Source organism: Pygocentrus nattereri, chromosome 13 (assembly GCF_015220715.1).
Source record: "Pygocentrus nattereri isolate fPygNat1 chromosome 13, fPygNat1.pri, whole genome shotgun sequence".
Lineage (NCBI taxonomy): Eukaryota > Metazoa > Chordata > Actinopteri > Characiformes > Serrasalmidae > Pygocentrus > Pygocentrus nattereri.
Window position 1 is genome coordinate 29,898,734 of NC_051223.1, and position 27,968 is coordinate 29,926,701.

The 27,968-nt window shown below is 38.3% G+C and overlaps 2 protein-coding genes across 2 annotated transcripts in view; both read right to left on the bottom strand.

Annotated features, from left to right (window-relative positions):
• Positions 1-2,531, bottom strand: part of nsfb (N-ethylmaleimide-sensitive factor b) — a 37,348-nt gene extending 34,817 nt beyond the window's left edge. The window contains exon 1 of the mRNA XM_017702404.2: positions 2,422-2,531. Within this exon, the coding sequence (XP_017557893.1) occupies positions 2,422-2,433 (12 nt within the window). The 5' untranslated portion in view covers positions 2,434-2,531. The remainder of the gene's footprint in view (positions 1-2,421) is intronic.
• A 1,723-nt stretch (positions 2,532-4,254) lies between these two features.
• Positions 4,255-27,944, bottom strand: si:dkey-38p12.3 (rho guanine nucleotide exchange factor 15). Its single transcript, XM_017702389.2, has 16 exons — positions 27,558-27,944; positions 24,672-25,125; positions 16,806-17,606; positions 16,493-16,541; positions 16,321-16,379; positions 14,809-15,077; positions 14,382-14,542; positions 13,879-14,031; positions 11,980-12,109; positions 11,650-11,724; positions 10,865-10,957; positions 9,473-9,627; positions 7,948-8,112; positions 6,890-6,975; positions 6,356-6,460; positions 4,255-5,360 (listed from the first exon to the last, which is right to left on the bottom strand). The coding sequence occupies exons 2-16, from the start codon at positions 25,078-25,080 to the stop codon at positions 5,194-5,196; spliced, it is 2,877 nt and encodes a 958-aa protein (XP_017557878.1). The 5' UTR covers positions 25,081-25,125; positions 27,558-27,944; the 3' UTR covers positions 4,255-5,193.
• Between the last annotated feature and the right edge of the window lie 24 nt (positions 27,945-27,968).

Sequence of the window (27,968 nt, forward strand, 5' to 3'; positions counted from 1 at the left end):
GAATGATAAAGGTGACTTTCACTTTGAGAACATTAAAGACAACAGAGGACATTATAAGGTAAGTTAGCTTGAGGGTAAAGGTTTATATCGAATTTTTAAAATCTGACTATTTCTGTGCAAAAATGGGAGTATTAGATCAGGGCTGTAGACTCTGCAGGAGGCACCTGACTTAGAGTTTCAAAATCCACTGCATTTTGAGGAAGAGGAAGAATGTTTCAAGTAAACATAATTTTTAAGTGGCAGCTCAAATAATCTTACTCAAATCTTCTTCCGTCACTCATATTGCATTTAACCAATCAGGCTTTCTCCACTCACTTTCGTTCTTCCGGACATCATGCGGAACTCTAGCCAGTTAAAGACCTTTTTAACAGTTATTTTCTTTTACTGTCTCGTCTCTAAATGAAGTATGTCACAGTTCAGTTGAAAAAGGCTGTAACATTTTGCACAGTACTATATCGCTCATTGCCAATAGATAAAATTTGGACTGGATGGGAACCTGGATTAGCATTATGGAAAAAATATTCCAAAAGCAGTAAAACACATAAAATGCAGACATTTTAGCACAAGAACCCAGCCTTTCCTAAACATTCTGTTTTTCCGTAATATAATAAATACGTCATCAAATGTAGGTTTGAAATATCAGGCAAATCTAAACATCTGTCTGAGACTAATTCTTTTTTTAGCCAATTATATAATAGATATTATATATTAGATACAGATATAATTCCAAGATCACTGTGTGTCCCTAATAAACTGCCACACTATATAATTTTGCCAAGTCAAACATGCAAGGCCCCCTCATCCCAACTGCCTTTTGTCCTTGTCCACTTGACATAACTACTATGAGAGTTAAATGACAATGAGCAAGACACAGACCTCTTCAGCACACAGATATGGAGGTTATACAGTGCATGTACTGGCTGTACTGCTACAGGTGAGGTAACCTGTAGAAATTCTTATCTGAAATATGATGGATGCTCTTTCACTGAGTAGAAGAGGCCATAACTCAGTAGCAGCCTGGAGAGAGTGAAGTAATATATCTATAAACTTCATAAAACGCATGAAGTCCTGTGATGACGATATTAATATCAGACCAATTGATCTCATATGCCAGACAGAAGAACATCCTCTGGTGTGAACTGACCCAACAAGCAGTTATTTAGTCAATTCAGCACTTGGCACTGAGGAAGGTCCTCAGATTAGAAATGTATTTAAATGTAAGAAATGTATTAGAAATGTATTTTACAAATGTAAGTGCTGATATCATGGAAATCCTAAGATTAGTCACTTTTTGGGAATAAAATAATTTGATGTAGTATTTTGACAATAAAAAAAACTGTGCCATTTACTCTTCAGTCATTGTGGTCCATATGTGGAAATAAAGGTGCATAAACAATTAAATTTTTGTAATGCCACAAGAATCTACACATGAATATATAAATTACACCTTTAAAAAATCTGCATAATTAAATCATTAAGAGGTAAACAAAGCCATTCGGTTCGATATGATGTAAAATACTACATTCTAGAGAAATGTACCTAGTCAGAATATTTCACAGTGGTGGTGAAGAGTCTGAAGTGTTTAGTGGCTCTAAAACAGGAGTGTCCAATCTTATCCACAAAGGGTCAGCGTTGCTGCAGGTTTTCCCTATAAATAAAACAAGCTGGAGCACACCTGATTCCCCCGGTTTGATCAGATGGTTTCAGTCTTCAAACAGCTGGTCAGGTGATCTCCTGAAAAACCTGTGGCTATACCGGTCCTTTGTGGATAAGACTTCACATCCCTGCTCTAAAAGCTAGCTAGGTTACTACATGTAAATTGTTTCATGATGGTTTCAGAATAAGCTTTTGGCTTAAAACATATTATTTAAATCAATACATGGCAACAGTTTTCTCTACAGCGAACCATTTCACATCAAAACAACTTTTAATGACTTTGTTTACACCTGTTTTTGGGCTGTTTTTGGTATATTAAACATCAAATTCTGACATGTCACCAAAGTTTCACATCGTGCCCTGTTTAACATTTCTGACCCTGAGTCCGGCTCCCAAACGACAGGGCTGCAGGATGGCAGTGTAGCTTCACTACAGGAAGAGTTCGGGGGGGGGGGTAGTGAAACTGAATTAAGTGAAAACTAACTATGGCAGCTTCCATTCTGGTGTGTAAATAAGGCTAATAAAATAGCGCCGGCTGTTCCCAGTGTTGTCAAATTCAGTACTAACGTAGAGGCGGAGAGTCACAAGACTACTGCACTGCACTGCTCGCCTTCCGGCATCTTATACGCAATGAATTGATCCGACTGTTAACGGCCAACTTCAGCTAATGGTCCCGTCCGGACGGAGCTGTGCTGCTGTGCTGTAAATATACCTCTGTAAAATGCACCTGTTGAAAGAGAACTACAATGATAAAAGAGTACGCACCCAGCCAGCCATGTTTAGAGCGTCTCTGCCGATCAGCAGCTCCTGTACACATACACAAGCTAACGCGTAAAGGCGGGGTGACGCTGATCCTGCCAGCAAGCCGGAACATCGAATGAATGTCAAAATTAAAGCATCAAAATAACGCATCAGATTCAAACTAAGAGTCTCTAATAGAGATAGACGGGATTAACGCCGATCTAAAAAAATCTGCAGAATTAAATTGATAAGAAACGAAAAAAGGCCTTCAGAGCGGTTTGTTGAGCAATTCTCCATTCTAGAGAAACTACGATTCAGAATTGCTCACAGAGGTGGCTGTAGGAAGCAGACGTCTAAATGTTTAATGCAACCTCACAGTAAGCAACTGAGTGAACTGCTTATGAATACGCTGCCCGATGACTGAGACATTGTTTTACAAGACGTTTAGGTTTAGCCTAAAACACTTTTGATGAAGGGGCATATGCATGGGGCACTAAATGTATAGAAGGTACTATTTGGGTAGTGGATCATTCTCAGCACTGTAACGACACTGACGTGGTGGTGGTCTGTTAGTGTGTGTCTGGTCTGCGTGGGCCCTGAGATGGACTGGCGACCTGTCCAGGGTGTATTCTGCCTTCCGCCCAATGACTCCAACCCACCCCCCCCCCCCCCCCATCCCCACCATATATACACTATATATTTTCAGATTTACCACTATTTTAGCAGCACCAACATGAACTATAGAAACTCAAGACACATTCATTCATTATTTTGGATAGTAAGATTATAGACCCTTGACTCCATTAACCACCACTATAAAGTAACCCAAGTTAGTAAACAACTGACTGATGAATTTTGCAAAATCAAGTTAATTCCCCTTTAATTTTGTGACAAACATTTTAATGAAATTGTAAGAATCCATAAGCAGAATACTAAAAATCAAAATGTAAAATATATATTGCAATAGCAAAAGAAAATAATTAAATCCAAGTTTTTCAAAAGATATTTATCTTTTTACTGCTCATACTGGCTTGCATTTTTAGTAATTTCTTTCATTTTTTCAGTTCACAAATTTGCCGGTGTTCTTTTGTTTATAAAAGCTATCACTTGCTTCTGAGCGTTGACATATTTATGAGTAGGTTGGTCTTAGAGGAAGATGCTGATGTTACGTGTCTAGTAAGTGAATTTGCATTGACAAGTCTTCAGACCTCTAGCCATGCCCACTCTATGAACTGTGGAACTATCCCCCAGTATGGCAGAACAGATTGTACTAAGCTTATATACAATTAGCTCCATAATCATACACTTGCCTTACGCTGGGCCATATTGTGGCTTGGCTTGTGTAAATGTGTGCTAATTTAATAGTTGTGATGTCATTACTGAACACATTATCCATTATGAAGACAAAAGTACCATTTTTTTACACATCTACAGACAAAACAGATTGAAACAGATTACTACTACACAGCGAACAGGCTGTTAGTAATCTTTAATTGTTGATTTGCTGGGGGTATAGGCTTAGTAGAAGTCTGTAGAAGGAGTAAGTTTTAAAATCTCCTCAAGATTAGTAATGAAGAGGATCAGACTGACTGAGCTCCGTCTAAACACAGAGGCACATTACTGCCTGTAGAGAGGAAACACTGCAGTGTCTGTGGATCAGAGTAATCAGCATCAGCACTTGTAATGCTCATGTCCTCTTGACTACTTTAATTCTCACTAATTGCAATCATTGTTGTTCATATTCTGAAGCACTGAATATAAGCATTCACCTTTCCATTCATGTTGTAAATACAGAAGTATAATACACACCAAGTTCAGAGGCCCCATAAAACAGTACAAGACATTTGAGAATATAAATAAAATAATTTACACTGTTAAAAGTGTAGTTTTAATAATACATTTTTCTGAAGAGTTTCGCTCTTTATTTAATAAAGTCAAAATACATCATGTCCAAGAACTAAAAGTCGACTAAATTCTGTAAGAAGAGTAGAACATTCACTGTAAGGGTTATCAGACTAAAATGATTTCAAAGGAAATCACCTTTTCAATTAAGTGTTTGAACTGTTCTTTACATGCTTATGGTTCTGTTTGGAATTGGCTCTGGTTTCTCAACTGTCAAGGCAGGTTACACCAAAAGGTGAGCTATAAAAAGAAAATGGCATATCATGACAACAAATGAACTGCAAGTCATTTGAGTGGCTCATAAATGAGCTCCAGTTTGTTCGTTTTACTTGCAGAGCTAAAATTATGGCAAATATGGCAACCACATGAGAGACACTACACAGGTTTGAAGAGAATGTTAAGCATAATCGTGATTGCCAGCTTTATTATAGCTTAAAGATATAGGCCCTGTTTAAGAAGCTGTGCTTAGCAGGAATTTCAGTGCTGGCAACTGAATTTAATTTTTTGACAAACCACACACACAGCCAAGCACACACACATACAAAGACACATTCACACACACTCGCACACTCCTGTAAAGAGGTCATGTAAGAGCAGAAAGCTGTACGTTTCTCACTTAAACATTTAAGCTGAACCATTTTATCCAACAAATAAATGGGAAGAATGACATTTGGAGTTCTACAGGCTCTGTACAGTAGGTCGGATCATACTGCAGTGGTTTGCCCATGTCCTTAAAACTAAAATCTCTGTTCTAATGAACCTTGAATGCAGTCTTGAAGGCTCAAAACAGCGTTTTTTGTAAAATATCTATAGTAGTTTTACAGTTTAATAAAGGCACAATGTTCTCATTGTGAGTCCAAAGCATCTTGCAGCGCAGTGTCCATGTTTTATTGATTATTGAAGGGTCCGTATCTTGTGGGTTACAGCGCTGGCCGCCCGCATGACTCGATAGCGCTCCCGCAGATTTCGCCGCCTCACATGCTCATTGGTGATCTCCAGAACATTCGCCACAGGAAACCAACCCTTCTGACCATCAGACAGACGGATCCCTTCATACCATCCTGAGGAAGGAGTGAAGGAAGAGAAGCACGGGATGGAAAAAGTGGAGGGAAATATTTCAGAGGTTAGAGCTGGACAAAAGAGGATTGAACCACAATAATCTGTAAAATGAAATTGTCCCTAAATAGAAGAAACAAGATCATCCGTGTTTCTTGTATTTTGTTCTTTTCTTTCTATGAGGTCCACTTATGCTTGTGTGGGTTTTGTACCAAAAACAGTCATATTAATGTTCATGTATGTTTCTGTGTCTTTAAGACTAATATATATATATAAATTACTGTATTCTGATTGGCTGCTTTGCATTGTGCAACACTCCTTATCACTTCAATGTCAGTGGATGGGCTATAGGCTGGATATTTGTAAATATACATGTATTACATATGTATAGACATACAAATAATTTTTGTGCATCAGAAAAGCTTTTTGTATTTCCATCATAAGAACAGGGGAGCCAATGGCACGTTTTCAATATATTTTTTCAATATTTACACATTACATCTTTTATCTAAAATGTGAATAAAATTTGGTTTTACATCACATGGCCCATTATTCAGTTACTTAGCTAATAGCACAGTGCCATCCACCTATGTTGGCATTAGAGTTCATTATTTAATACACTAACAGCAAAATGAATCATACAAAAAATATCATTCACATCAAAAGGGAAATATTAATCTTAGCAATTCTATTACACCAAGGTATACTCCAACGCCATGTCATGATAATACCATGGTCAGGTTTACTCAAGGTATATAATCCAGCTCTAACCATAGTGTAAAGATTTATAAGTATCAAAGAAATGTATACATTTGACTGTATAATATCTAAACAGCATAATCACTTGTGTCTGTTTGAAAATATCTGTGTGGACTGTATGTAAGCTCTACTAGAATTATCGCTTGTGTTTATTACATAATGGATGTGACAGAGCAGGAGCCTAAACAGGAATACTCAGTGCACATGAATTCATCTGTAGTTATATTAACGCATGGCTCACCCTCGTTGGTTTTGCGTACAACATTGACGATCTCTGGGGGCTCCAGATTTAGCTCGTCAGTCTGCTGCGCCACGTACTGCTCGACACACTGCACTTGTGGACAGTCTGAACATATGTACACACAAGGGTGGAGCATGAAAGACATTGCACACACTTTACAATTTATCATCTACACTCTAACCACAGTGTCAGCAAACATCTGCAGTTGCACTCGCATCTAAACATCATTTGTAGGATGTTATGCACTGATTAACTTCAAAACCTAATCAGCTACTAATGACTATATAGTGTGGGAGCCCAACCCTTTTCCTGGAGTTCTGCCGGCCTGCAGAGTTCAGTTCTAACTCACCTGCCTCTAATTTATAGATGGTGTTGAAGGCCTTTATGAAACTTATCAGGTCTGTTGGGACTGAAACTGAACATGCATGGTCATAGCTCTGCTGCAGCATGGCTGGGCAGCAATACAATATGCTGTAAGCAAAATATCCACACTACACCTCCTTTTTAGACACACACAATTATTCATGAACTCACCCCAGTCTTCATATATGACCTCTTCCTGCTCTCTGTTTGGATCCTCGGGGTTGGGGAATGCCGCCAGCCATCTGTGCATATCTGACCTGGGCGGAGACGCGAAGGACTCCACTGAGCATGTCACATAACCACATCTAATACAGCACATACCTCTCCACCAACTGCACTTTATCTCATTCATTAGATTCACAGTCTTTTTCCTTAAAGGAATGGTTTGCTGCAGAAAGTCTAGTTTATACAGTTTTACTTGAACCCATGTGTAGTCAATCAGCCAAGGCATGCTTGGCGTTTGAAACCATAAATATTCACTTAACTATGACTTTAATAAGAACTGACTGTGTAACAATACACATACATTCAGTGTTGAGACTACTTTTGATTTTGAAGCCAATATTGGATTCATTATTTTCAGTATTTTGTAAGTTTAAATCATGATTCTAGAGAGCTGTAATAATATTACAGACATCTTAGATTGGCTCAGATAAATAAAAGTTCTCAAATAGACCTATTATTGCTGCATTATAGCTTCCTGCAGAATCTAACTAGAAAATCATATTTATGCTTATTGCTAATAATAATGCTAATAGTGCATGTTTTCTGAGATCTCACTGAGCAACACAATTCTAGAGTAAGTTTTTTAAGGCTGTTTTTCTAAAAATCAGCATGAGAAACAAAAATGTCCATTTCTAGTACACCAGCATTCATAAAATTGTGCATGCTTGTTTTTAATCATATTCTAAAGGATTTTACAGATAGGTTTCTTAAAATATTGCTCAGAGTTGTATTTTTGCTGGTTTCGTGCTACAAAATGATTTGAATAACATTTTATAACAATAACATATTTCTTTCTTAATTAAACAATAAAGCAATGCCATTAAATCAGATGTTCTTTAAAACCTTTTTCATTTTTACATTGAAAGGCCAATGCTAAATTTAATGCAAAATAAAACAAATTTAAGTACATAATGTTTCAAAAATACCTTCTAGCCTAAATAATAACTAACCAATGATTTTAAAGGAGGTTTCTTGCTGCAGTATACTGTACAGTCTATACTCACTGTGAGGGGGCTTTTATTAGCCTCTCCATCATGCGTCCCTGGTGGTTCTCCAGCAGCGTGAGGCAGAAGACGTTCTCCAGGCTTGGCGTTGCAGGATCCTCATTTAACGTCTGCACCTGCACCAGAGAGCGGTGGACGTGGTCTATCACCACGTAGCGCTCTGAGCTGCAGCACAACAAAAGAAGAGTCTGCCATTACAAACCACCCCGTCAAATAGTTCTCTTTAGTGTTCTGATGAAGAATAAAGCGCTTCTTATGTCTGACTCTGAGCAGGCCGAGCCACTCGTTTACACAGCAGGTAAAAGTGGCCCAAATCCGATCTTTTTCCTCATATGTGACACAGATGATGCATCTGTGTGGCTGTGTGAACAGAAAAAAACGCATTGAATCTGACATTTTCAATTCCGATTTGAGACGCTTTCATATGTGGTACTAAAATCCGATCCGTATCCGATCTGCAGCGATGCGACTCAGTCTGAACAGCCAGATCGGAATTCAGCTGACTTTTACGTCAGTCCAACTCGACATTTGTCATAAACTTGCGCTGCTGAGACTTAGAAACACTGATGTTTCTGTACCAAAAAATAGAAGAGACTCATCGCAGCCGCTATGTGTTTAAAAAGGTCTCGAACGAAACGGCCTAGCGCGGCCGGAGGAGCCTGAGCTTGGCCGGAGGAGCCTGAACGCGGCCGGAGGACCCCGAGGCTGAGGCGCCAGAGAACAGTTTAAAGAGGACACGAACCAAAGAAGTGGCCATGGCCGAATAACGCGTCCTTTTTACAGCGAACAATATCTCATTTCTTATAAGGTTTCTGATTGGTGATGGCTTAAATGAGTAAAGCAACTGAAAGTAGCAGTGTTACGATTTTTGCAAAGAATTAGCAACAACACAAAATGATGTTAAAGACATTGTAATGATTTACTTAAAATTAATTAAAGAAAACATATTTTATTATATAATTTAGGTACTAGAGACAATTTTTTTCTCAGCCCATATCACAAATCATTCTTTTTATAATCTTAAAAAAATTCGGATGATGAACTTCCTGTTGAACATGTGACCTGGAATGCAGTGTTTCACGCAGGCAGATGTGTTCATGTAATAGCGCTGAGTAAATGACTAAAATATTACAGCCTACAGTCTAAAACTGACTGGATGAACTGACTACAAATGGGAAATGAAAGGAATAAAATATTCCATCAAAAATTCACACAACCATGCAAAAATAATAAGATTTCTGAAGTATTTCAATAATTACATTTCATGGTAACATACAGTTACGGTGAGCAGGGACAGGGAAAAATACTGTTTTCTAAAGCCGTAGATAGGTTTATTAGATTCATATTTTCAGTTATTTATCTGAAACATGCATTTAGGGTGTTGTGGAGGACATTTTTACCAATGTCTAAAATGTCTTTGCCTTCACTTTACATGCTTACTTGTAAATACAATGTAAAAGGGAACCAAATGATAAACTGATCACAGAATCACCCACAAACAAAAAGGGAACCTTGAGCATGTTACCTTTTCTTGTTGGCTAAGAGGAGCAGGTCGTTGAAGAGGAAGAGGTAGACAGGGGTGAATTTGGGTTTGAGATGGAAGAGGGTTCCACCTTTAGCCATCTCCTGCAGTTCACCCCGCTTCTCCAGGAAACGGGTCTGCGAGATGATTGGCACTGCCTGAACGAATTAACATAAAATGTCAATGTAATGCTTTGTTAATTAAACTTAGATTTTTATAATTAATATATTTCTTCATATTGTTACATTTTTTGTGAAGGATAGTTTACTTTTTTCTTATTTTTTACTTTCAGTATTATATATATTGTCTATATAGTAACAAGTACCAAACTGTAAACATGCTTGCTAAGTACATAACAAAGTTAATTACTTGCTGTTAATTCTCTTCTTGTTATTTCGTTTCTTTTTCTTGAGTGCCTTGCTCACCCTTTGCTGCTGTAACGCTGAGAATTTTCCCATTGAGGGACTAAAAAGGGTTATCTTATCTTAAAGGGAAATTCCATAACTTTTTAAAAACTTCTACATAATTTAGTCTTTAAGATGTAAACAAAGTCATTCAGAGAGATTTGATGTGAAATGCTTCATTCTAGAAAAACACACTGAGTTAGAACTGTGGTTATGATAGGAACCAGACATCTGAAGCATTTAATGACTCATGGAAAGTTAGTACAAAAAAATGTCTGATGCCTGAGATAGTTTTCAACAGATTTTGGCCTAAAAGTCTTTTTTCAAAAATCAGCTCGTGGTGGGGAGGAATATGTAGGGTGTTGTGAGGCAAAATAGCATCAAATAAACCTTTTTTATTATTATTTTGTAGTATTTTACTATTATCAACATATAAAAACTCAGATGTGTAGGTTTCCTGCTACTTTTGGATAGCAAATAAAATGTTATATTTACATTGTAGACATTTAGACCCTTGGTTCCTTTCACCTCTGCTGTAAAGAAATCTGAGTCAATAAATTTCTCTACAATAAACCATTTCACATCAAACCAGTCTAAATGACTGAACGATTGAATTTGGGAAAAAAAAATTAAAAATCTGTGGAATTCCTCCTTTACTCAACAAAAAGTAATTTGTTTTAATTGAAAAGATCTTTTAAAGGGACCTCATTCAGTTCTAAATTTTTCTTTCCTTTTTTCCCTTGAAGCCCATTTATAATGTTTGAGTAGTTTTATGTACCAAACACAGTCACGTCTTCACATCCATCTCTATCATTTAGAATCAAACATGCAATTAAAAAAAAAAGCAATGAAACGTGTTTTTCCATAAAAGGAGAGTTTCCTGGATTTCTTTTAAATGTTCTTAAATGTGTCACATGATCTCTTTATTTGGTGCAAACATCAACACCTCACTCTTGTGTTTGCAGACAAAATGCAGTGAACAGCTGCTCACCTTCAGTTTGTCAAACTCTAGTGTCTTGTTGATCTCAATGAGCTCTTCCATCTGTTTCATCTTTCCGACCTGGGTGTTACACTCTTCTATAATCTGCGCATATGTGTTATCAGGGAGGGGAGAAGAAAAGCATTTGAGCATTCATGCCAGACATGCAAATGCAGTACAAACCACAGAGTTTACTTAACATTGGCAAATGCCTACAGCTATAACTCTTTAACTCTACAAGTCTTACCAGACTAGGTACAGAGTATTAAGGCCTGTTACTGATGCTGCGTTTGAGTGCTTGTAAGAAAAGGAAAAGGCAAGTATGGAGGTCTAGAGAAAACCTATCCTACTGCCTCTCTGGTACATTAAAAATGACATAGATCACATAAGAGCAAATTAAGTATGTTTTTACACATTTACCACCATGTTTACAGTTTTTTTACTGTCAGAAAAGGCGAAAGGTAACGTGTGTTATCCATCATATCTGGTAAACTTGAGCATATAGAATCTGACGTTTCTCGCTCATGAATACTAATTTCATCAGCTGTTCAAGTGCAATTTACAATTTGGAAAATCTCCCACAGCATTGTTATACTTCAAACAACGGTCTCATCTTAAAGCGCCTCTTTCTTCCGTGTCCTGCAGAGTTCTCTTTCACTTTGTTGTCCTATTCGTCTATTCTGGCAAAATGTGCTCCGGTCTGATGTCCGGAGTGGAACACTGGCCCAAATGTGAATTCATTGTCATGAGAAAATGTTGTTAATGGAGACAGGTCACAGTCCTGGCAGGATGTTTACCTTGGATACAGCAGCCAGAGCTTTGGAGGCGGACTCTTCCTTCTCCGTTTCCTCGGCGGTTCTCTTCAGGATGTTCTAATAACAAAAAACTCTTTATTCTTTATTCATAGTAAACCAATACATACAGTAGAATATGTTATATTATGTTTTTGTGTGTATGTGAGTAATAACCATCACAATGCAGTTCTGGAGATTCATAAAAGCAATCATTCAATCTATCAGTAACAACAGTTAGTAAAAGTATGACAAGTATTATAAAACAAAGCCCTGAGATTTTGAGATTTTTTTTTATATTTAACATATATATGATTGATATAAAGAAATGTCTACCTCAACAAGAATCTTGATGCGTGTTATTCGCTGGAAGGGCAGCAGCAGGAAGGACATGAAGGGCAGCCGCTGGCATTTAGGAGACTCCTGCAGACGACTGATTACAGTGGCAAACTGCAAATTGTTTTGCCTGGAGGATATAACCCAAAGGCATGTTAGACACACACTGCACATTGCAGATGGAACATATTCCTCAGCTACAGTACCCAGATGGATTATGGTTAACCCATAAATGGCCAGAGTTTTATTACACACATTTATAACCGAAGAATTGCTCAGCCAGTTTGCATTGGTAGTCCCTATAGTTACTGAATAATAAGACTTAGTATGTAATGAGCCTTGAATGATTACTACTACAGGCCAAAAATATATAAGCATTTCTTAACTTGTGTTCAAAACTATTAAATCAGTTCACAACAACCAACAGAAAATGTTTACCTATAGTCTAACCAAAGAAGTCATTTAGTCACAGGAGGAACCATATATATGTGGGAGTGAACACACTAACCTACCCCCACCCGCCCATATGCTGCTTGTTTACATAAATATTCAAATACAATATCTAAATCCAAATATAATATCAAAAATTAATGTGTCCAAATCGAATGTGATGAAATAAAAAGGGCCGTGATAATAATTGTCTCTGGGGTTGAGTGAAAATGTTTGAGACCACCCGTACAGAACAGAAAACATTCTGCTGCAGGGAGAGAAACAAGTAAAACGTGTGTACATAGCTTTGGTCACATATACTACATCGTCTTTTACTTTGCTCATATTAACAGGTTAGCGTGCTGACATAGCCTGCAAGAGCAGAGCGGCAACATGTCCCAGATACAGCACCCATGCATCAAAACACAGTAAAACAGATGCCTGAAACCAATGAAAATGAAACAAAAATGGATAAAAAAAACATCAAATCTGTGAATTCTGTGATTTATGACTGCTACAACCGAAACACAAATGAAACATTTTGAGCTGCATACACATGTTCCGGTAGGTCTGCAGGCTTGAGATGACTGCCATATCACAAGTCAGAAAACTGCAGAGGGGATAATATATGCTCTTTTACAAATTACATTGTTAAAACATTGTGCTGTGATTTTCATGCATGTCAGTCTTCATGCTTAATTTTCAAGTAAACCCAAGAACCCAACCTCCAACATTAATGTACCCAACACTTAGTTTCATTTATTAGCATTTAGATTTTACTCATTGAAATGATGTACTGTTATTCTAGTACAGGATTTAGCTATCATATTCACAAAAGGCAGATGTGGCAGCATAAGTACACTTATTCTACTTATTTAATCAGTTGATCTCAGTCTGATTATCTGATTAGATACATGAGGTGTGCTCCTGCTTGGTTGAAATGAAAACCTGCAGCCACACCGGCCATTAGTGAATAAGACTGGTAACCCCCGCTTTAGTGTAATATATGAGAAAACCCTTCACATTGTTTGTTTATAGCAATCCTTTACATCAACCAATTCTGTATTACAACCGACTTAGTTAATCAAGCCTATCTGGAGCATCTAAATGTAAGAATCAAGTGGAGACGATTCAAGCTGAAATAACACAGGACATTACCAGGTGCAAAATAAAACTAGAATGAAATAGTTAGAGAACTACTGCTGCAGACGTTAAGTCAGACAATTTTGTTCTGCATAACTGCCCATTATCTCTTTCTAACATAACGTTTTCAACAGTTTTGGCCTGTAGTATGTGAGCAAAATACAGAGCTGATGTTCAATTTGACCCGAACAAACTACTAAGCAGATCATGACAAACCAAACAAACAAACTAAGCAGTTTATGACAAAAACAGCATGGAAATATGTGTGGAAAGCTTTTTGCATGTTTGTTTGTGTATGCCTGTGAAAGTACTGGTGTCTATTCTCACATGAGCGTGGAGAAAGTCTTCTCCTGGTAAATTTGGTTGCGGACGTAGTCAATGTATGCAGGGAAGTTATGCTGTGCGTGGTAACTGATAATATCGCAGATGTCGGTGATGAGTAAACTTTCATCCAACCTGGCTTCCAGGTCCTTAAGAAACCTGAAAAAAATCAGTCACGTTTAAGAGAGATGACTCCATAGAACATTTATCATAACCGCAACCATAGGACATTGACAGTGTTGAAAAAAATACTGTAGGGTGCAAAAATTTTAAACAGCGAAAACGATTTCAAGCTATTCATCTCAGCAGTCACTTTAGTAAAAAAGTTACTAGTTCAAGTGTTTCCAGTAAAGTAAAATACTGATTTTAAATTTTATTTAAAAAACCTTTTTATTAGCATATATTCTAATGTTATATTTTTTTCCACACAAAATGCTTACAAGATGTGTATAAACACAGCTTAAAAGACCTCAGAATTATTATTAATATTAATAATAAACCTGACTCACCTCTCGCTGACTTCTCGGATGCGGAGGATGTTGGAGAAGAGTGTTTTTTTGTCCAAGACAGTAAGAGTGTCATTCAGTTCTCGTGATTCCAGAAAATGCTCCGTCAGCACACGCAGGGAACGCAAGTATGACACTTCTGATGTCAACACCTCAAACATGCTCTGGACACACACAGATAAAAGCAAATACATGCATATCTACACGTATCTGGTGCTGAAATCTACACAGCGTGAAAAAACAAGTAAACTGCTGAAAACTGGACGCCAACGAAGATCTAATTATACATCTCTAACTCACACTCAATGTATTTACTGTGTTCCTCATTCCTACATTCTTTCTTCACCCACTCCCTCTTTGACGTCTTCTAAGCACTACTCCTAGTCTGATACTAGTTTCTCTACCTCTCTTCCTCCTCTGCCTCTCTCACCTCCTGGTACTTGCAGTCCCCTGGAGTGAGTGTCTGTAAGATGCCACTCTCTCGGACATCGGGCAGGTCCTGCCAGAGTGTGTTCTGCCTCAGAGAAGGGATGGGGCTACTCCTGGACTCTCCCGTGCCTGTTCCCAAGTTGGCTGAACTCCGTGGATGCACATAGTCCATCTGGAAGTCTGCGCTGGTCTTACTAATGTTACGACACACAGTCTGGCGACGGATCTCCTTAGATATGTATGTTTCAGTATAAATTTGGTATAGAAGCTCTGAATTGTGGATGAAAGTCAAAGAAATGGATGGAGAAAAGAATATTAAACAAACATAAGCACAAAGTGATATGTCTAAATCAACATACTGTACTATGGTGGTGAACTACATTTTGTATGATAGTGTAACAAAAATTTGAAGAATAGTAATTAGTTATTTTAAAAATATTTTTATACAAATCTTAATTCCAAAAAAGTTGGGACAGCGCGTGAAATGCAAATAAAAACAGAAAGCACTGATATGTAAATCCACTTTGACCTGTATTTGACTGAAAACAGTGCAAAGATGATTTGTAATGTTTGTATATACATACATACAAAATAAATTTATGCCCACAACACAGTCTAAAAAAGTTAAAACAGGGACAATTTAAGACTAAGAATTTTGTGATATGTTCAAAAAAACACACTAAACAGGTGATGCAATCATGCTTGAGTATTAAAAATCATCTAGGAATCAAACCACTTTACCAAATAAGCCAACATTTAAACATTCAACATTCCAATTCGTAAAGGGCAAAGCCTAAAACTAGTGAATGCCTGTCACCTTAAACCCTTGAGCTTGATTCAGTGATTGACGTCTCCATGTGCTCAGAAATACTTTGACAAACTATGAAGACAGTACTGAGCACAGCGGAAACCACAGCCAAATGTCAACAATTTTCAGAAATGCAGTGTCACATGCAGTGTAAACACGTTCTGCATGTGTTACAACAGCATGGCTGCGAATCAGAGAAAACAGGCACTAAACTGGTCTGTCTGCAGTCCAGACCTGTTTCCCATTGCAATGAGTGACACATTGTAAAGTACCAAATACAACAAAAAGCCCATACAGTTGGACAGCTGAGGACTGACCAAACAATACTAAAAAATGTTGCTTTCAAAACTGGATCAATTGATATCTTCAGTGGCAAACATGCTCCTGTCTCCACTTTTTTGGAAAACATTGCAGGCATCAAATTATGAATGAGCATGTATTTAAAAGAAGACTACAAAGTTCATTAGGTGAAATTTAGTGTTTTTATACTGTTTTCAGTGTAATACAGTTCATTGGACTTGAGGTTTATATGTTTCAGAATAATTCTTCATATATTTAGATGCTAAATTAAATTAAACAAACTCCCTAACTATTTATAAGGATTATACAATTGTCTGGAACTGCTATGATCTATTATCTGGCTAAGTGTTTACAGATTCTGCATCATTTGTTCCTGCAGAATTAAAAGCTCGGTAGCATGCATACCCTCTGGCATATGAGCTTCCATGTCAAGTGACTTCTGGCGAGTGATTCCAACAGAGGGTCTGGGAATAAAATAATGTCAACAAGTTACCTCCACTGCAGACTACAGACAAAATACATATGGAGCAGACACTTTATGGGAAATAGAGCAAGTCAGGGAGAATAAATTCATTACTTTTTATCCTGTTTTTCAGCATCTCCTCCAGTGCTCCCTTCATCGTCATCTTATTTGGAAGACACAGAAAGAGCAAGAATTAGACCATAAGGATGGTACAAACCATAAAGATACACAAAATGCTTTAAAAATAAGAGCATGTTTATTGTTTTTGATTTTCTAACCCCACGTGCCTGTAGGTAGGTGCATATTTTCGTTTTCTGCTCTCATAATTACTACATGTATTAGTTTCTTAGTAGATACTCAGTTATAAGCCTTAAGATTAGTAATTGAATAATAAGCCTAGGCACCTTGTCTTGAAATTGTATTGTACCTTTAATTGTCAGAGATTGACTGCTGAGGCGTTTGCCATTGGTCTTGGCTGGTGGAGGTGGAGGTTGTTGGTGAGGTTGAGGGCTGTCAGGAGGGCTGCATTCAGCAGATGGCAGTTTTGGAGAGTGGGACCAACCTGAAAGCTGAGGCAGCGGCACACCCCGGGGGGCCCGTATTGCTTTCTTCTTATCCAGAGGCATTCGGGGTGGTATGGCTGGAGGAGACCCATCAGAGATGCTTTTGGAAGGTCGAGGAGGCTTGGTGATTTGGATTGAGGGGGTTTTATCGCTAGTATCTTTGCACTGAAAAAACTCTGGAATCACAGCTTCATAAATAGACTCCTCCTCTGACACAGAGTGGGCCTTGGGGAGGTTTGGCATAATCTGTGGTAAAGAGTTGAGGGAGGTGAGCACAACCTCTGGACCTGGGTCAGATCTCCTCCTCAGCTGACCCTCGATAAGGTTCAGTGTAGCCTTAAATCTTGTTTTATTCATCACAGAGGTTTCATTCTCACTGTCCCCCTCTTCTGAAGATCCACTCAGATACAATTCGGATTCTTCCTCCTCTTCCTCATCAGACTCTATTCTCTCACGCTCTCCCTCTCCTCCTCCTCCTCCACTTTCAGGGTCCTCTTCTTCACCCTCTTCTTCCTTCTCAGGTATCCACACTAGTTTCATGCCAGGCCGCTGCAGATGGCAGATGCAACTGCAGTTCTTCTCACACTGAGGCCCTGGGAGAGTGCTGTAGTCCTGCTCTGGCTTCAGGCTGCCACTCTGTGCCTCCACTTCTCTGCCATCAGGAGCTGGTGACAAGCACAAAAGAACATCAAGGCCTAGAAGCAGAAGAATAGTTTAAGACATTTGCTTACATCATGTTCTGCTTAAACCTTAAGAGTTCATATGTGAGGCCGCACTTCAGTTCTTCACTCTCAAAATACAGTGGGGTCCAAAAGTGTGAGACCTCATTGAAAATATGGGATTTTTTTTTCATATAAACCTGGAAACCAAAACTTTTAGAAACAAAGAAAAAAAATGAAAACAGAGAAATATATTACACCTGCAGTATTTCTAAATCAATATTCCAGTTGAGAAAGTTTGTGACATGGACCACGTTAAGGTCTTTGTACAAAAAGGTCCAATTTTTTGAGTCGTATCTGTCCCCCAGGAGCTTGTGTTCAGACAACTCTCAGGTAGATGTGATCTACTCATCAGAGGCGTTTGCACAAACTTGGAGAGTGCATGCTCCAAAAAAGGAAAAAAAGAAAATCATTTGTAATACAAAATAGACTTTTCACTAGTGTTCTCAGAAATTTAGACTGTACGCAAATGACTTACTAGTTTCATAGTTCCCAAATAATTTATAGTAGTGACTGGATAATACTGAACAATATGCCTAGAGTTCAAATGGCCAAACATTAAAGATAAACAGTAGGTTGTACAGTCATTGTTGTACAGGTTGTTCAGACATTGTCATCTCACTTAAGCTTTAGATCATTTTTGCCTTGAAACAAGATAGATTTGTATACACATATTTTATGTGTGTAAACTGTCCACTATAAACCTGTGAACTACGTTTCTGAAGGTGTAGCTGCATTGCAAAATAACCATGGAGGCTTGCTGGGTCTCAGCAGTGTTTTACTAATCTCTTTATCACAACTCATAACCCATATGGGCTTTGTGTAACAAACAGCAAAGCAAAAATGTCATATCAGTCCTTCATAACACAGGAATACAAGTGACCCACCATGAGGCAACTTTTCAAGTAAAGTCAAAATTATTACTGGCACCCTGCCAAAGTAAACCAATAAGCAAGCCTGCTCTAAAAGACCTATAATACTCTTGGCACTTTAAATGCCATTAATCAGGTACTTCATTTTATGCATGAGACATACTTTAAAGGATAAATCTTGAATTAACAATTTAACTTATACTCAGTAGATGCTTTATTAGGTATGTTTACAGCCATAATCCACATTTTGGCAAAACTACTCATATGAGACATGACTTCTGTGTATTTTGTGTACAACACATCTTATTGTATCAAACTCTATTACAGCTATCATATCCTTGTATTGTGACTATTGTTATCTTGTAGCTAGTGTGTTAGCTTGTAGTTTTTTAGCTAGTAATTTTAGCTAGTGACTACAGCTTTAGAAAACATTATAAATAATATTATATATTATATATATTATTTATTATTATTAAATTATACTATTATTAAAATATATTATAAATAATCAAACGTTATCAAACGTTGCTAATTATTAGAAATCTGTGACGTTGTGGAGTAGTACCATAATTAAATAATTTAAAATACTTTTTTTTATTTTATTGAAAACAATGATCCCCTTAACTTTGTTAACAATAATGTATGTAAGAAGCTAAAGTATGCATCTGAATTTGATGTGTGTGCCACACTTAAAATATGAGTTAGCCAGAGCAGAAAATAAAAAAAAATATCTTCCTATCAATTCTATGTAACCTATATTTTACATTTATAAACCTATATTCTCTCCTTGAGAATATAGGCATAAGCCTTCCTGTTTACAAAACATTGTCTTTGTAGCATCACTGACTAAACAGCATTTAACTGCTAGGGCCTTATTCAGTTTCTTCATGAAGGAAGTCAATAAAAACTGAAACCTTTTCATGGTACAAGACTCTGGAATGACAATCATTTGACCTCTGAGTACAGCAGTAATGCCAAAAATATGTGCCTTACAAATTATAATGCACTGTACAAGGTGTGACAGGTCAGTACTTACTACTTCCTACTAGATGATCCGATTGATATCTGTCTTGCTAAGGATAAAACAAAGCCCAAATATATGTCTGAGGACATTCTAATGATGACACTTACAAAGACTTTGTTACATTTGGAACATGTGTATTGTCACTGTTGTACAAAAACCTCTTCAAAACAAACTATAGGAGAAGGAAAACTACTGTTCTGTAGTTACTGGAATATAGTTAAGTGATTTTGGATTCATTCTCTTAGTCCATTTGTAAATATTTACATGATGTAAAGTGAAGCTGGCATTTTAAAATGGTGAAAAAACAAAAACATACAGAAAACCAAAAAAAAAGAGAAAAAAGTGACTTTTCTTGACAGCAATGACATGCAAAGATCAAATCAATGTACACTATATGGACAAAAAGAATTTTAGGCGCCCCATTCTAAATCCATAGGCATCAAATCCACAGAGCTCTGTGTGGGCCAGTCAAGTTCTTCCACACTCCAAACTCACCCAACCATACCTTTATGGACCTTTCTAATTATCTGAAATCTGTGAAGTTGTGGAGTAGCTTCCATCTTAATGGAATCATTTAATTTAATTTAATTTACTTATTTTAGCTTATAAACCTTGCTTTGTGCACTGGGGCATAGTCATGCTAGAACAGAAAATGGCCTTCCCCAAACTGTTCCCACAAAGTTATAAGTGTACAACTGCCAAAAATGTCTTGATATGTTGAAGCATTAAGACTTCCCTTCACACAAACTAAGGAGCCTAGGCCAACCTTTGAAAAACAGCCCCATAACATTATCACACCTTTACAGTTTGTACAGTGCAATCAGGCAGGTAACATTCTCCTGGAACTTGTCAAACCCAGACTCGTCCATTATACTGACGGATAAGTGAAGTGAAGTAAATCACTCCGCAGAATATGTTTCCACTGCTCCAGAATCCAGTGGCAGCATTCTTTACACCACTCCATCTGATGCTTGGCATTGTTGCTTAGTGATGTAAGGCTTATATGCAGCTGCTTGGCCACGGAAACTCATGCTATGAAGCTCCCAGCGCACGGTTTTTATGCTGATGTTAATGCCAGAGGAGCATTAACGACTTTTACGCCCTATGCGCCTCAGCACTCGCCTACCCGCTCTTTACATGGTCTGCCACTTTGTGACTGAGTTGCTGTGGCTCCTAAACACTTCAAGTTTTCAATAATACCCCTCACAGTTGATCGACAAATATCTAGGGGTGAAGAAATTTTGCAAACTTACTTGTTGCTGGTGGCATCCTATTACAGTATCATGCTCAAATTCAGTGATTTTGATTTAAAACATTTAGAATGACCCATTATTTCACTTGTTTGTAAAGGCCAATTGCACGACAGGTGCTTGTTTTTATACACCTCTGGCAATAGGACTAGAATGAAATAACTAAAATCATGATTAAGAGGTGTGTCCTGATACTTTTGTCCATATATTATAAGACCAAGTTTACTCCATTATTAAATAAGGATGACTCAAATAAGTCCAGGCAAACTATTTACGTAAACCATTCTAAGTACATTCAGAAGTATGATCTACAGTTTTACTGAGAGCACCATAAAAGAAGGGAAAAAGGTCAACTAAAATCGAACAAATCAAGTTGACTGCTTTCATAAATGTCAGAGTCTCATCCAGAATGTTATGATACAACATTCACAAAATTAAATCTTAAAGTCTTGAACACATTTGTCTGGAATAGCCTGAGATATGGCCTACATATGCATTTGTGTCATTGACATTCAATATCACAGGCCATAAATCATTTCTGAAAAACAGGTTCTACCTAGGCTATTGTAGACAGTAATTACGTCCCTGAAAAGAATTCTCATGCTCTCATGACCAAAGGGAGCCAACACACCAATCTAATTAATCATCAGAGATCTCTACAGGAAATAAAAGGGAGAAAGCAGAGAGGATGAGAGAGAAAAGTACAAAAACACACACAAAAATCAAAACAGCAACACACATACGCAGGACGTTATGCTCAAGCTCTTAACCTTAACGCATACATCTGCCTTATATATCAGATTTCAGGTTTCAGTTTCATCTGACATTCAGTTGCCCACTGAAACCTTTACCCTGAAACCTCCAAAGAGCTATTGTGTTCCTGAAGTGTATAGTGAGCTGCTCATGGGCTTGCTCTTTTATGCCTCTCCCATATCTAAGGCCATAAACAGAATGAAAGAGAAAGATAGAATAACCTTTGCCTACAGAACTGAACATGATGAAACCAGAGTTCTGATACACTGTGTTAATCCAATTTTGAAGCTGCTAGCGCACTACACAAATGAAGTGGACAAAATTTGAAGAATTTTACTTTCTTGCTTACCTCCTTTAGTACGACTATGACCCACAGCATCTAGTACACTTACTTTGATTTTGATAAGCCTTCTCTTTAGACATAGACATTCAAAGTGCTAGAAAACCTGTATCTGCTGAGTCTTTAGCAAGCTTTGCTGTTTTTGAGTCAGTAACTCATAAATTGCAAGATTCACGCGTGGAGGTAGGACTGCATGTTTAAACCATTCTTTATGATTATGTTCAAACTCTCAGGGCCAAAGTCACATAATAAACCAATAAAACTACAAAGAGAAGAGAAAGCACTCTAAATTAGTTTATTCACCCTGATCTGACAGTGCAAAGGTTCACTGCAATTCTTCCACCAACACTTTAATGAACACATATACACACACACACACACACACATTTTCTAAGCCACTTCTCCCTTAGGGTCACGGGGGGTGCTGGAGCCTCTCCCAGCGGTCCCTTAATGAACACTTACTTACCTATTACTCATCATGCATGGCCCAAATACAAAGGTTTAGAGATGGTTTTCCTGACCTAGATTAAGGGCCTATGTCTAGAAGCGTAAAGTAAAAATCCTTCCCAGAATTTTGGACCAACTGCCTGGCTTCTGTAACCAACAGCAGGGGTGTTCAGGTTGGAACAAAATCCTTGGAAGGATTTTCCTTTTGGACCTGATTTTCCAACCTTGGCCTATATCCTAAATTTTCTTCTATTTTTTCCTGAGGTCCAAAGAATCACAACCAGCTGGTTTTGTTTATTTGTCTTTAAACAAGACAGAAATGATCTCTGTTCTGAAAAGTTGCCTTGTATTTTACCTGAATCAAAAAGCAGTACAGGCTGAAACTCTTTACATCTTCAATGAGAATGGGCTGTGTTAAACTGCTGTAAACTGAATAGGTGGATTTATGTAAAAGCTTTTGTTTCTGTGGCCACTTATCCTCCTGGGTTGCAAGGGGTGTTGGAGTCTATCCCAGCAGTCACTGGGCAGAAGGCAGTAAACACTTTGAACAGGTTGCCAGTCCATCACGGAGGAGACACACAGACACACACATTCCCACACACCCTCACACTTAGGGGCTATTTAGCATCTTCAGGTCTGACTACATGTCTTTGGACTGTGGGATGAAACTGGAGCAGCCTTAGGAAACCCATGCAGACACGAGGAGAACACACAGCCTACAAATAGAAAGAACCCTGGTCAACCAGCTTGGGAATCAAGCCCATGCCCTACTTGCTATGAGGCAACAGCGCTTCGGTTTTCACATATTACACCAAATTTAAAAAAAAGAATAGAAGAAATAGAATTTTCCATTATATGGGCCATTTGAGCGTTTCTCGGTAGTGATTCAGTCCAAGACTAAGCCTGATACATGTCAGAGAAGCTGGCCCTTTAGAGTAATTATTGTAATTTTAGACTCATTTTGGAGTTCCAAAATGGTCATGTTAGTGAAAAGTTGTAACACAGCCAGTGCAGCTCAAAAGTAGAATTTCTTCATTATGCAGTGACACTCCAGCTAAGCATGAAACCCAGACTAAATTATGTTTCTATGAATCACAGCATAAATCTTTCAAGATGATGCAATCTAGAACTTGGCAGACGCTCCTGAAGTCACTGTCAAATTCCCATAGCTCTATAATATGTTCCATATCCTTTAAACCTAAGTAGACTCAGAGTTAATTTAGCTTGTTTTCAGATGGATTGTTCTATACCCTCCCCCAGTCCCATCTGTCCTTCAGAGCATCAGACTACACTCCTTAAATAATTCCAGTTACACTGACCACTCAGTGAACACCTAGAGCTAGCCATCTCCACACAAACAGCCTTTAATGCTTAAAGCAATGCATCATGTGCGCAAAAGGAATATTATAATTAGATAACGTGAGTACAATGTAAACAATTGTGATTGGAATCTTACACGGAAAAGCATTACACTATGATTTAACATGTTTTGCTGAGACACATCATTGTCATTCCCAAGAGGAAGACTTTGTACCTCTTTTGGCCAAAATAAACACAAATTAGCACCATTCTGCACACTGCACACACTCAGAATACATGCATTGGTTTACCTGCATGCTAAAACGTGAAGGAAAAAGACAAAATACCCGTATGAATCAAGATCAGTCTTTCCCTATATCTCACCAGGAGGTTGTAATTATTCTCATTTGGGTTAAGCTGAGGGACAGCTAAACTTGATTTATATACTGTATGTATAGGTGTTGATAGGCAAAACACAAACACATCACAGTAAAGACACACAAATCCTCTCTCACTCTATCACCCACCTACTCCAACCTCTCTTTCTTTTTCTCTCTCTCTGCCCTGAAAAACTTGTTTTCCTCATTTCATGTGCTCCTTGTAACTTGAAACAAACAAACGTACAGTGCATTGACAACATCTAGACCCGTGTTTTGGAAACTAGATTTTGTTGCTTGCTACAGTAGCTCAAATGATCAAAAACAAGCCTAACAAAGGCAAACATTTCAGCTAAATGCTGGAGCATAGGAACTGAACTGACACACTTGTTCTTGCTTGTTCTGGTTCATTTTAATTAACTGCAATGAACACTTTCACTTAATATAAGCAGAGAAAATAAATCTAATTATTAATTACTAATTAATTTTGTACTATAATTTGTAAGCTACAAAAAGGAGAGCAAACTAGACCTAAAAGATCCATCAAATCCACATTTTGGTTTCATGGCTGTTTAAATCACCTGTAACAATACAATGAAAAGACACATGTCTCAAGTATGCCGAAAAAAAGACAAAAACAACAGTTTACCTGATCGGCCATCACTCGCAACGTCAGGACAAGAGTCTCTCTCTGCTTGACCTGCTGCTTTTGTCTCCTTCTTCTGTGTCTGTCTTCGTTTCGCAGGTAGCGGTGGGGCCTGGTCAGCCTTGACCTGGGATGGCACTGTGACTCTGGGCCTTGGTTTCACTGTGGGTGCTCTCTTGGCTTGCTTTTTAGGGCCACTGTGAGCTGCACCTCCAGATGTTGCAGATGGATGCGTCACATCTGGCTGGTTAAATTTGCTGACTATCTTTAGTACATTTCCAGAGTTCCTAGAAGGTGCATCCTTTTCCATTGGCGGTATATCAAAGGAGCCATTGGAGGGTTTGGAGGGTAGAGGGGGTTTCTGTCTGACCTCAGGTTCTGGGGGAGGTTGCACAGTTTCTGGAGCAGACATGTTTCTATCAGTCAGTGAGGTCGCCGAGTGGTGTCCACTTTCATCCTGTAGGACGAGGATGTTCCAGTTGTAGGTAAAAAAAGTTAAGACTTAATCTTTTAATCTTACAGTGCCATAAAACTCACATCTTGCCTATTTTAAGCCAGTGTAAATCAGAAAACAACACATTTTTCCTATGTACTGTGATGCATTTCCAAGTAAAGTGCAATCTTAGCCAGGGTCTCAAAGCTAACCTTTCATTTTTACATGACAGGTGGGTGTGGTGGTAGGGGAAGATGAAACATGACATTATTGGTTAACATTAATAATTTTTCCCTGCCTGCTGGTGCATGGCGATGTTAACTCAGAAGACTCATTACTCTTCAGTGATTACAGGGAAACAAAACTTCTGTCAATAAAATGCTGACCTTTTTACCTTAACTTTGAAAGCTAATAATGGTTTTTCCTTCACCTGTAAAGTTACCATTTGGAGATATGAGGTTTTTGTGTGCAACAATGTTGATATTTTGCAGCATGAGATTGTTGCAAGAATATTATGAGATTCATCTATTTCTAGACACTGTTGTACTATTTTAAGCAATTCTGTGAAATAATATTATCTCTCTGGACTGACAGACAATGTTGCCTATTTCAAGAAATGTAGTATGATATTATCGCTCAGTAAGATGACTTCATATGCATAAAATGTATACAAATACTTTGCATGATACATAATTTATATAATATAGACTCATCAACACAGTCCAGATCATTGGCTGCTCAATGCCTTCCTTGGAGGAAGTTTTCAGGTCTTTCAGCATTTTCTTAATCATCCCATATTATCACTCTACCATCATGCTTTTTTTTGCTTATGGTCATGCTCTATAGGATTAAAACCATATAAGTGAATCATCAAAACTATGTGAATGACATAACACTGTAGCTAAGTCATGTGGTTGTGATCTATGTGATCAATCTCATATACTGCATGTCAGAGAACTTTCTGGAAAGCTTCAGGAAGTACATTACATATTCTATTGGACTTGAACTTCACCCTTAAGAGTCAGGTGCATTACAGATCCTGTTAAAGCCTACCTGTTAAACAAAATTCCCTACATTTGATGTGATCCTGCATTACGAATAGTACGAGTATTACGAACAGCATTATCAGCCTGGCTGCAGAAAGGCTCAGATTTCTTAAATTAGCCTCCCAGCCCTCAGGGGATTTTACAGGGGAAAGGTTGTTTTGCCTTTGGCTTCCTATGTCAACAGCTCTGAACTTTGGAATTGCTCCTTGTCTGCTTGACTCACTTCTCAAACAGACTCAGCAAGTCGAACAAGTTCTTATACGAGGCACTGCACTTTTTCAAAACGTCCTACATGTAACTTTAACCGAGTAAAGAAAAGAGTTTCTCTTGCAAGGTGTAATTCCTGAAAAAGGAATTGCAACCTCATTCCTCATTTTTCAACACATACCTCAGCAAAGCTCTGCTGGTGCACCTGTGCACAAATAGAGTCCTGATGCCACGACTGACTGAGCTACTTTCTCTAGCTGTGGTATTCTGAAAAGTCAATCACAACCACTCCCTGTCTATTGTTTCACAAACAAACTCACTGCTTTGGAACATCCTTCTTGCTCTTCCTGTTGTGAACGCTTCTCACGTTCCAAATCCCATCTGGGACACTGACATAAAAGGATCATTACTGCTAACTTGCTGGGGCATATGCAATAGAGCTTTAAGGGATTTGGCAATCCAAACTAGAGGAGGTTACGTTTGTTAACGTGGGATAATTTCCTAAATGCTGAACAATATTGTGATCCTGAACAGGACTACCCTCTTTAACTGTATCAGTTTGATATAATGGTAATATATAAAATCAGTGACCCATATTTGGGTCATTGTTACCCGTGGGTTTCTATACAACATCTTGAATGTACCCCTAAGCACATCCCTCTCAGACAGTAACCTTTATCTTTCAATATCTCTTGGAGGGTCAGACCTTTTTTATTTTTTCCGGTCAGTGACAAAGTGTCAGCAGAGGAGGGTTAGTAGGACAATCGTCCAGTGTGTCTACGATGTTATCCACTTCATAAACACAGATGTATTGTGTACTGACAGACTCACTGGTTATGGGCGACAGTGAACATAATGGCCAGATTCCATTAAGCTGCTACTCTCACTCACTCTCTCTCTCTCTCTCTCTCTCTCTCTCTCTCTCTCTGTGTGAGTGGGTGTGTATGTGTTTCAAGAAAAGTCAGTGGGATTGTTTTAAAAAACTACCATAATCTATTTATTGGTCTTTTAGGACATCCTCAAAGTTATTGCTTAATCAGGCATGATTTAGACGCTCACAAAACAGCTTAAAATGCAGTGACTAAAATTTGATTTTCAGTGACCACTGACCACTACACGCAGCAATGCTGAAGAGCCCCTCCTGCTTGTCAAATGATCGCAATGTGAGTCTGTAGAAGCAAGTGTAATACAGAGGCTACTCACCCAGCACTTCCTTTGCTGCTCATTTAACCCACGTTAGCAGCTCCACTGACAGAAGAAATCCCATTTCAGCCCAGTCCGGCAGATCGCACCTATAAAGCACCTATCAGTTTACGTCAAACCCTATCAGTGGTCAGGAAACAAATACATTTCCAGACAACCGGCAGAGCTCAAATGGAACGGTGTTTCTTAGCAGGTAGACAACGCATCACATCGAGGTCCAGATCTCGCCTCCCTCATGGTCTGCTGGCTCTCCTGACCACTCGGACCTTTTGTTGTTTATCCTCTGCACATCCTCGGCTCTTTGTTTCCCGGATCGTGGGGGCCTGCTGCTGGCGAACAACCGGCGAGGGAAGCAAGCTGGGCAGTTTACTGCCCGGATTTGAATTACCCCTCCCTCTCTCCCCTCCCCTC